Source organism: Larus michahellis, chromosome 3, assembly GCF_964199755.1.
Source record: "Larus michahellis chromosome 3, bLarMic1.1, whole genome shotgun sequence".
Taxonomy (NCBI): domain Eukaryota; kingdom Metazoa; phylum Chordata; class Aves; order Charadriiformes; family Laridae; genus Larus; species Larus michahellis.
In genome coordinates this window covers 112,024,818-112,035,462 of record NC_133898.1, presented here as the reverse complement: position 1 = coordinate 112,035,462, position 10,645 = coordinate 112,024,818, and the positions used below count along the sequence as shown (strand labels likewise).

Below are 10,645 nucleotides of genomic sequence, written 5' to 3'. Positions count from 1 at the left end.
TGAGGGCACCTGAGAGACTTCACTCCTGGGGCCTTCAGCGTGAGGAGCTGGTGTAAACTGCCGCGACCTCACACACCTCGTGCCGCCCCTCCCAAAGCAAAACCTGATTTAGACGGCTTTTAAAACTACGGAGGAAAACCCGGTGCTTTTCCAGTCATTTCGGCCCCTCTCGCGGCCCGTAGGGGAGCCCCCGCCGCGCATGCGCGGGAAGGGGCGGGGAGCGCGCGCGGCGGCGGCCCGGCGGCGGCGGGGTGTGGCAGGCGCGGGGGGAGCGGCGGGGTGGGGGCGCGGATGGCGGCGGGACTGCGCCATGTTGCGGTGGCTGGTGGCGGTGCTCAGTCACTCCTGTTTTGTCTCCAAGGGTGACAGCATGTTCTACGCGGTGCGCAAGGGCCGGCGGACGGGCGTCTACCGCACTTGGTAAGGGCCGCGGCCGGGGTAGCGCCGGAGTGGGGGGGGAGCCGGCCCCGGGCCAGCCTCACCCCCCGCCCCCTGTGTTGCAGGGCGGAGTGTCAGGAGCAAGTGAACAAGTTCCCCTCCGCCAGGTTCAAGAAGTTCGCCACCGAGAAGGACGCCTGGGCCTTTGTGGGGCAGCAGCCGCCCGAGCCGGCAGGTAGCTCGTCTTCCCCTCGCCTCCGCCCGCCCGGGCGGGAGGGCAGGGCGGCCCGCCGGGGAGGGAGGCAGGCAGGCAGGCAGGCAGGCAGGGAGGCCGCGCTGTGGCACAGCCGCCCGGCGTCTGCATTAAACACTGCGGCTTCTGGCCTAGCCGTGGGTAGCAGCTTGGGTTTGTCTTCGTCCTCCTTTTCCGGAGGTCTGGTAACTGGGGAACACCGCAGCGGTAAGTGCGGCCGTGTCCCGGCCCTCCGGGCGCTGCCATGGATGCGACTGTGCAAAGATGCAAAGGGAGTGTTTCTGTAGGTGCTTGGAGACCATCGCCTGTATCCTGTCCGTTGTAAGGGCCGTTACGTGTGTGTGTTTGTGTCTCCGCTGCCATTTGATCTCAGATCAAGAACGACCGGTGTATGCTATAATGTTTTCTTCCATAATGGCTTGGAGTGGTGTCAGTTTAACAGATCAGCATTGCTGATAGGTGATAACAGCTGTTGTCTTTAGAAGCAGTCGTTTCAAATGAAATTGGGTCTTGTATGTAGTCGAATTTTTTGTCGTCGTCTTTTTTTTTTTTTTTTTTTGAAGGGGCACACAGTCCTCCAGCTGTAACACAGGAAAACAGCAGCCAGAGAGAGGAACCAGAAATAAATGTCTTGTGTTGCAATACATGCAAAAGGCCATATGAACAGTCTGCAAATGAGGAACACGTTGCAAAGCGTGTAAAACAGGATGAAGTATACTCAGCGCCAACAGTCAGTGAAGATAAGTTTTCATATATGGGTATGCTCTTTCATTATTCCTGTATTTCTTTTGAGTTCTTTGTACTCTTTCGTAAATAACCAGTGTAATTGTGAGAAAGCTTTAAGGATGTTTGTGTATGGCAGCACCAAGGCCCATGTAACGTTATTTCTTTTTAAAATGTAAATGTGAGCTGTGATATATTTGCTCATATTGTCTTTCCATGCAGTGTTAACTGCCTTTGACTGGTATCAATATATAGCTTAATCTGGTCATTATAGGTGTGATTTTATATGCGTCCGGATTACAGACTGTTTAAATACAGATGTAACTGTGAAGTTTTAAAGTTGACTGAAGAAGGCAGAAATTGTAGTGAGAATATGGAACATGGGGCAGAGATGCTTCTTGAGGCCGACTGATCTGGGAGCAGTGAGGGTGTGAAGCTGCAGCGGGACTTCTGGTGTTCTGCATTACTAATGTACATGGCTTCTCTAGTTAATGTTTTGAAGGGCTCTCTGGGGATGGAAGTTTGGGGGATTAATCTGCTGGCAGGCATTTCTTTCTGCTTGGAGAGACTGTGTCCTCGAAGGAGTGCTTGAACTTCTGCTTTTGGTGATTCTTTTGTAGGTGACTTTGCAGTTGTTTATACAGATGGTTGTTGCTCAGGTAACGGACGTAATAGGGCACGTGCTGGAATAGGTGTCTACTGGGGACCAGGCCACCCTTTGTAAGTAGCTGGCTGGATTTTTTTTTTTTAATAGGCACTAATATTTGTTTTATGTGTATTTTACAATGTCAGTCTCCTTTTGAATGTGAAACTTTTGAGACTTTTAATGACAGTGCTATAAGACTAGTGAGTTACTGAGGGGAAAAGAGAGATCAGCTTCTCTAGGAGGTAAGAATGTGGGTAAAATCAATTGGAAATACTACTTTTAGGGGCTGCAGCGATAATTAAAGTGACGCAGAAAGTTTTAAAATAGGTGTGCACAGAAGCCGACAAAAGAAACCGTGTATTGTTGTAAGGTCCATACATGCAGGTTGCACTAAGCAGATCAAGTTAGAGGTCGAATTTTTGTTCATCCTCCTGTATAAAAGCAGAATTAGAATTCTTGTGTCTGTTTTTCTAATATGTAGTCATTGTACAGCACTCTGAATATTTTGGGTAACTAATCTACTATTCATTCCTCAAACACAGAAATATCAGTGAAAGGCTTCCTGGACGGCAGACGAATCAAAGAGCTGAAATACATGTAAGTAGTAAATGTCCTAAAATGCTTCTGCATGTTAGACCGCAATAGCACACTCATGACTATTTCAACTCTGGCCTTCAGCAACCACTTACGGAGATGTGGGGGAAGTACACAAAATATCAGGAGCAATGACTTGAAATTAATCGTTCTCTTCAAGTTCTATTGGTCTTTATTGTTTTTGAACAAGGAGTAATTCACCTTGGGAATCACCAAATATCATTAGGCCAGGCACAGCTATTTAGAACAGCCTTGCGTTAGGAAAGCCTGAATCTATATAGTATCCTTTGCATTTTTAACGTGTATGTCTCGGATCTTGGGGTGAGGGCTGCTGAGAAGTGGTTAAGAGGAGAAATGACTTCTTATTGTGATAGGATGGATTCCTTAGATTATTCCTATCGTATTCCTTAGATAAATACAACAAACAATTCTAGGCTCTCAGGAGTAACTTCCGTTACTTCTGAGGTAAACTTCTGTTGGCAATGGCAGACTTAGTCTTCCATTCTCACCTCATCTTAATTCTGGTACTGCTGCTATCCTGCACTGTGTGTTTGGAGATAAACTGAAATGGGGAATTGATCTGCTTAAAAAGTACAGGAAGCTCATTTTAGTGAGGGACAAGTGGGAGTGATGGTGGTGTGCCGGGGTCGAACTTGTCACTAGAGAGCTTTTCAGTTCTACATCCAGACCCAGCCACTTCTCACTGTATTTTATAGCGCTAAAAACGCCCCCCAAAAAAAAAATCAAAACAAAACCCCAAACTTCTAGGGGTTCCAGACTGTTGGAACGGGTACGAATCTTTGCTTCCCAAAGTTATGGAGAAAATGCGTAAAACTTGATGTTTTAGGCAGTTGGTAGAGGATAGTTAGGAAAGTTAGGAAACTGGGCAGAGCTGCTCCTGCAGTACAGGATTGAGCATCAGAATGTTCGTGGGGTTTTTTTGCCAGTGAAACGTAAGTGGCTTTCTGTTTGCCCAATGCATTAAGTAGCCATCTGCATGCATAATTTTGGAAACCTCTGTTCTAAAGCATGTTGACGCACATCAATGGACAACTTACAGTAATATTCTTTGTAGTTCTGTGTTAGCATCAGGTACTTGGGTTATTTAATTGCATGTGTTCAAAATACCATTCTGAACTGTGATTCTATTGACATGTTCTTAAGGCAGCCTGCAAAGCAATAGAGCAAGCAAAGAGTCAAAACATCAAGAAACTAATTATCTACACTGATAGCAAGTTCACTATTAATGGTAAGTTAATAATTTTATTTTCCTGATTCTTAAAGACACACTGCACATGATGGAGAGGAATATAAGGAAGAGAATGCATAATTTCAATACTCATGACTGCCTGGGGAAAGACTTCAGAATACTGCAGGGATCAATTGCTAACCGAATGAAATACAAGTAGAGAGAAAGTGCCTGTAAAGAATGACAGAAGTAACTAAAGGATTTTTATCTTAAGGCATTCAGTATTCAGTCTAGAAAAAATGTTGTTCGTGTATCCTCTGTTAAGGATGTGCTCAGGAAAGTACTTAGGAGTTAGTGTAGTGACCCTGTAGGATTTGGTTTTGTTTTGTTTGGATTGGAGAGGTTGTCTTAATACACAAACATGGAGTATATTCAACTTTCCTTACTTTTCACATGTAGACACTTCCAGAATTTCAGGCTAGACTAGAAGACTAGCCAGAGATGATATATGCTTAGAGTGTGTATTTGAGGTTTCACCTTCATCCAAAGATTTGGAAAATATTTTATTTCCTAGAAATACCACATGAAGCAGACAGTAACATGTAATTTCTGAATGTTTCTTCCCCCTCCCCCCAGATCTTCATCTGTTTCTCCTGTGATAATTCTGAACTGCCTAAGTATTTCTTTGTATTTCTGACTTTTACAGAGGGAGTACCTGTGTTAGCTGTTTCCAGATCACTTAGGAGGTTTTTTTTTTTTAAATAACTTCAAACAAAAACTTTTGGAACTTTTGACTGAAAATTAAATGTTGCTCTTTCACACTTAAATGATTTTTTTTTTTTTGAGAGAGGGTGGGGGGAGATGTGAGTATCTTCCTATACTTGAATGCTAACATTGAAAGTAATTATTTGTTTCATTGCAAATAAATGGTTTGTAAGTTAAAAATCTGTATATCTTTCCTCCAAATAAGTCACTCTGCTTTCCAGAAGCCCCCCCCGATTCCTGAAAGTGGAGGAATATGAAGGAAGAGCATCATTTTATTTTTTTTTTCCTTTTTCATGTGGCTCATGTTTAGAAATAAAACAAAACTTACCTTGAAAAACTCCAATGTCACCTTAAATAGCAATACCCTAGAAAGGACAGAAAGCTACTGAGTAGGAACAAGTGACTTCTAGTCAAGGAAGAAGTTGCTGGAGCTGTCACTCGCTGCTTGTTTCAAATTACGTTAGCTTGCATGTGCATGAAAAAGGTTTCATCCAGAAGTGAAAACTGTCAACGGCTTGTGCTCTGTCTTCCTGATTCTAGTTTGTAAATTGAGGAAGGGACAGTAAATGTTAAGAGACAACTTCAAGGAATTTTCCATTGCTTCTCACTAAGGATCATCTCAAATCTCTCATTTGAGTAGCTTATTTTCCCCAAAAGATTTAGGTATAGCATTTCCTATAGGGGCAGAATATGTGTGTTGGTTTGATGTTGGTTTTTTTTCCTTCTTGTTTGTGGGGTTTTTTTTAGTCTCTGCCAGCATCATTCTGAAAAAGGGAAGAGTAAAAGGAAGAGTCTCTGCTCTTCAGGACTGGATGTTGCATGCTGATCAATAGAATCTAAGTGCCTAACTTGTTGCAAGAAGCAAGTTGTTCAAAATATTAAGGAGTAAAGAAACATCTTTGCAGTTCTTTGCTTTATGGGACAAATGTCTATACTATCTTGTCTGTGAAACTGGTGTTATGAAGGATGAAAAGTTGCTGTGTTGGGTAAAATTCCTGTTAAACTTAGGTATGACGTGTAAATACAAGGGAGGAGAAGAAGAATCTCTAGGTGCAGTGTCTTAGTCTCTGGTTTTGCTTTTTTTTGCATTTTGGGTCACTGAGGTGCAGGTTCCACTCAGCTTTGATCACACATATTTTGTAAATGTGTCTAGGAGTTTTTAAAATACCGGAGAAGGAGGCTTGTGGTTAGGTACAAATGGATGTGGTTTGGTTTGTTTTCTAGGAGGTTTTGTGTGTAAGGTTGGTGATTCTCTGTTTGGTTCAGGTCTGTTTGTTGGGAAAGGAGTAAGGATGTCTTACATTGTTGAGACCGGCAAAGGTACTTAAATAAATAAATAAATCCTTATTTAAGGAGCAATATAGTAAATTTTTGGGCCTGCAAGGGCTGGCCAGAATGTTCGATCTTGTTCTGTAGAAATCTGCTTACATGGTCCTCCTCTGAAGGATTCTGTTTAGCCTGCAGAAGCAAGAAGTCAGGTGGCCATTGGTTTTTCCTCTGTGCATGTATGTCTCCTCAATTTCTCAAAACAAAGCAAGCTGTGGAATTGTTCTAGCTGACTGCACCATCAAGCAAATCCTTAGCTTCAGTTTATTTGAAGTTCATGTTGTAATTTTGTTTGTAATGTGTATATAAGATTGTAGTCTTTAAATTAAATATCTGTTCAGGAAAACATGGTCAGGTAATTCAAGTAATAATGGAAAAATACAATCCTGAAAGACAATAATAGAGAAGCAGACAGGAATATCTTCTATCTCTGATGTCTTTGCCTGAGACTTTGTACAGAGTTAATGTCTTGTTAAAAGGCTGTTTGCTCTGTCTTGATCCTTGCTTCTTTAATAATGTTTTTATGGTATTTGCATAGGTATTACGAGCTGGGTTGACAACTGGAAAACAAATGGCTGGAGAACGAGTTCGGGAGGAAGTGTAATAAATAAAGAAGATTTTGAAAGACTTGATAATCTATCAAAAGGCATAGAAATTCAGTGGGTAAGCACCTCATTTCTTATTCTTAATGATAGCTTAAACATGCTCCTTGTAAAAACTTATGCCGTAACAAAGAATTTTATAGAGCATAATATTGTACATTCATAAGTAAAAACATAAATACCAGGAAACTACTTGTTTTATTTAAAGCAAATAAGCAACATATTCTAGGCTCTTGGAACCAGGATTTTATTTGTTTGGTATCCCTTGTTGCTACTTAGAAAATGCCTGCAATAATTATTTTTAGTTTGTCAGTACTGTTAGTAGATGAAACTTCTGTTCCTGGAAATCTAAGCTTAAAATGTAACTGTGTCTTAGCTTAATTTATGGATTTGCTTTTCAGAAGTCTTAAGATGCTGGTTTGTTGGTGTAATTCAGTCACATGAGTGTCTTTAAACTGGGAAAACTAAGAGAGTATGACCCCATATAAATTAACTCTATTTCTCTGTACCTTAAGTGTGTGTTTTTCCAATACTGGGCACAGAAAGGTCTTTAAAATACCCATTTTTAAGATTTAAATTGTTTAGCTCTCCAGTAAACAAGTAAAACAACTTCTATACAGGTATTCCTGATAAAATGTATTTTTCTGTGACCTCTAACATCAGCGCTAAACATTGTAGGGGATATTTTCCCTCCCTCCCTTCTAAATTTTACACTAATTGTGGTATAAGACTACAGATTCTGGAAATAAATCTCCGTACCATTTACTTCATGGCTTCTAATGGCACATTTGTTGAGCTTGTCTTTACTTCGTAGAAAACAGGATGGCATAGATGTTTAATTTGTTCTTTTTCAATGGGAAATCCTATTGCAGATATTCTTCCATGCATGTTGTTCTGTGTTCCAGAATTGGCAACTCCAATTTAAAGGCTGACTAGATTTTATATAGTTACTCCTATTGTCTGTTGAGGAGTAGAAGGTGTAAAAATTTAAAACTAAGACCAAAGTTCATCTGTCCTTAGAGCATTTTATATAATTAAAAAAAAAAACAAAACAAACATGGTTGCTTTGTGCACACTTATTACATCAGAATCTCTTAAACTTGGGAAGATGTTTCATTTCAAGAGGAGAAATGTATGCAAGCACTTGGTTGTGGTAATCTGCCTCTTGAGGTGTGGTGTCCCCCATGGGATGAAGGGGGACAACCAGCTTCACCATGGTCTTCTCCACAGGCTGCAGGGGAATCTCTGCTCCGGTGCCTGGAGCACCTACTCCCTCCTCTTCCTTGACCTTGGTGACTGCAGAGTTGATGCTCTCACATATTTTCACTCCTCTGTGCAGCATTTTTACCCTTTCTTAAATATGTTATCACAGAGAAGCCACCAGCTTTGCAGATGGGCTCAGCTGTGTCTTGCAGTGGGTCCATTTTGGAGCCGGCTAGAATTGACGCTCTCTGGTGTGGGGGCAGCCTCTCGTGTCTTCACACAAGCCACCCCTGCAGCCCCCTACCTGCTACCAAAACCACGCCATGTAAACCTAATACTGTCTCGCACACGCTTCGTGCTTATCCCCTCTCAGCAAGCCTGATTTTCTTCTTCTCCTTCCTCCTCACACTCCTCCACTTTTACTTCTGACAAGGATGGGCTTAGGGTTGAAAGTGTTTTCAGTTCCTAATTGAAGGATGGACAGTTAAGACATCTGAAAACTGAGAGATTCTTTTCATACCCTCTTTCTGTATCCTAAGTGAGCACTACAATCACCAAGGCTGTTAGTAGCATAGAAGTGTCTGGCTTTCTGGGAAAAGATTAACTTGGTTTAAGCAGTGCATGCAGAGAGGTTTTCCGTTCTTCTCTGAAAGTGGGAATTTTGAGCTGGAGCTATTCTCTGCATTCCTGAAAGACTAGGTTAGGTGGTCCTTATCCAGTTCACTACTTCTGTCCTGGTTTGAGGTAAAACAGAATCAATTTTCTGATTTCTAATTTTACTTTTTAGCTGGGCCTCTTCTAACTGACTAAGCCACTGAGGAACATCAAAACAATCAGCAATGTCTAAGGCCAGCTGGGTAGCTTTTACCTCTGCAAATTGACTCGATGGGCCCACCAAGCTAAGAATAGATCACCTTTATGTTCCCAGTCCAAATCTGTCTGGAAGATCTTAGCAGCCTTATCCACTTGCTCCCATGGAGGTGTGGGTTCGAATCCCACTTCACAATATATACAAAACTGTATCCAGCTCCCAGGATGACAGTCGCGTCACTAGCAGACACAGGAAGAAGTCCCAGACTGGAGTCAGCGACGTACAGGAGCTGGATACTGTTTTGTATATATTGCATACTTCTTTTTTTCTTTAATTTTTATTATTCTATTATTATTTACTATTTTCTTATTTATTATTATTTTCATTAAAGTAGTTTAGTTCTTTTTCTAAACTCATAAATCTCCTTATCTCTTCCTTTCCTCTCTGAGGAGAGGGAGGGGGAAGGGCCATCTGTCATTCTGCTTGGCCAATCCAGCCAAAACCATGACAGATTCTTATGAAGATTTTCACAATTTGGCAAGACTATCCTAGAGGAAGAGAGACAATGAACATTCCTGGGAAGAACACACAAGGACTACGCGTGAGGAGAGGGCCTCAAAAGAGGTGCTACCCTACTACGAACGAAAGAGTGTTGCGTAATCAAATTTCATGTATGTGCTTTTTTTCTTGATTTCTTGCATATCTAATGCTCCTATACTTTTGTCCTAACAGATGCATATTCCCGGTCATGCTGGCTTCCGAGGAAATGAAGAAGCCGATAGACTAGCAAGAGAAGGAGCTAGTAAACAAAAGTCATGATGTACTGGGACCAGAGACTCTTGCAGTGGGAGGAAAAGGACTAACATCACAGTGACAACTTGAACTGCTGGAATTGTTTTGGAGTTGAACTTTGAACTGTACTTCTTTCTGGCCTGAAGTGTTAAACATATACCAACTTCTGGGGAGAGAAAAAAAAGCCACCACATTCTCTTCTGTAATGTTTGTTTTACAATCAAGTCAATATTTAATTGATGATATAGAGTGTTTGCTTTTTTTCTCCATCTTACTGAAGGGCCGTGGTTGGTGTTTTTAGCTGTCATGTAGACTTCTGAATTCACCATAAAGACAGACTTATGAAGAAGTAATATTAAATCTTTATCCTAAGTGTTCTGTATCTTCCTCTCAGTGAAATAAATATATTTTTTTTTTTATACAGAGGAGTATATTAACAGCCCAAAACAGTTGGGGATCAGGGGACTTTGGTCTTGGTTGGTTTGGTAAGAGGTCAGTGACTTAACACGGAGATCTCCATTAATATGCTTTGGCATTCTGGCACTAGCAGTAACCTCTCTACAGATGGGCTTGTAACGCTCACCTCTGGCTCAGCATCATCGGTTACAGCATCTGTAGATTTCTTTATAATGTTGCTTACTTTCCAAGGCAGCATGAACAAAATAAAAAGCCAGGTCATAGGCAAACTTGAACAACAAATTTTTACTGTTCTCCCTAGCTGCTTAATGTCCAAGCTCTTTGTTTCTGGCTTCCTGTTTCCATTAAGTAATTTTTTTATGCATACTGGTTCTCATTAGCATTGTTAGTTCCTCTTCAGTGTTGTCCCAAAGGTAATAATTGGCCATTTTATCTGAAATGGAACTAGAAGATGATCAGCTTCTCCAGATCTTCCGGATGTCAAGTGTTTGACTTCATTTTTTTCTAGTCGATGATGAGATTAATGGAATGGCTAATGTGCACTTGAATTAGAGAGTAATTACCAGTAATCAACATAGTTTTATTTTCTATGCATCTATATGGGAAGAGGAAACAGGTTTGGTATGTTATCTTTGTCAGCTTATTTGTGTGGTACCTTCGTACCATTGAATACTAGGGCTTAAGCTAGAAATCACGCATTTTTTTGGTACTTGTTAATTGCTATACAGAATGGCAGAGCTGCTGAAGTTTGATTTCTTAATAGTTGTTACACGTTATAGTATCTTTACTGAGGCCACGTATGAGCTCTTATGTGTTTAGAGTCACGTGAATTGTGATAGAATGAGGAAACTGGCTAGCTAGTAGTTAATAGATGAGTGGAGGGGTTTATTTGTTATCTCTCGTCCAAATCTGCGCAGTGAAGCTGATCTAGGGGTAAGGTAGCGCA

At 41.4% G+C, this 10,645-nt stretch overlaps 1 protein-coding gene across 2 annotated transcripts; it reads left to right on the top strand.

Annotated features, from left to right (window-relative positions):
- Window positions 1-223: 223 nt before the first annotated feature.
- Window positions 224-9,705, top strand: RNASEH1 (ribonuclease H1). 2 transcript variants are annotated; one of them, XM_074581773.1, is made up of 8 exons: window positions 224-420; window positions 504-613; window positions 1,195-1,389; window positions 1,975-2,074; window positions 2,543-2,597; window positions 3,759-3,843; window positions 6,413-6,537; window positions 9,223-9,705. In XM_074581773.1, exons 1-8 carry the CDS (start codon window positions 311-313, stop codon window positions 9,307-9,309), a joined length of 867 nt encoding a protein of 288 aa, XP_074437874.1. In that variant the 5' UTR covers window positions 224-310; the 3' UTR covers window positions 9,310-9,705. The 2 variants fall into 2 exon arrangements, with proteins under 2 accessions (XP_074437874.1, XP_074437873.1); XM_074581772.1 differs by having other exon boundaries at window positions 261-420; window positions 1,192-1,389.
- Window positions 9,706-10,645: the final 940 nt, after the last annotated feature.

Bases quoted from the DNA above. Each gene is read 5' to 3' on its own strand.
- RNASEH1 (XM_074581772.1), top strand. From the start codon at position 311: ATGTTGCGGTGGCTGGTGGCGGTGCTCAGTCACTCCTGTTTTGTCTCC. The intron at 614-1,191 runs GTAGCTCGTCTT...TTTTTTTTTTTG, and splicing joins GCAGCCGCCCGAGCCGGCAG to AAGGGGCACACAGTCCTCCA. The intron at 6,538-9,222 runs GTAAGCACCTCA...TTGTCCTAACAG, and splicing joins AAGGCATAGAAATTCAGTGG to ATGCATATTCCCGGTCATGC.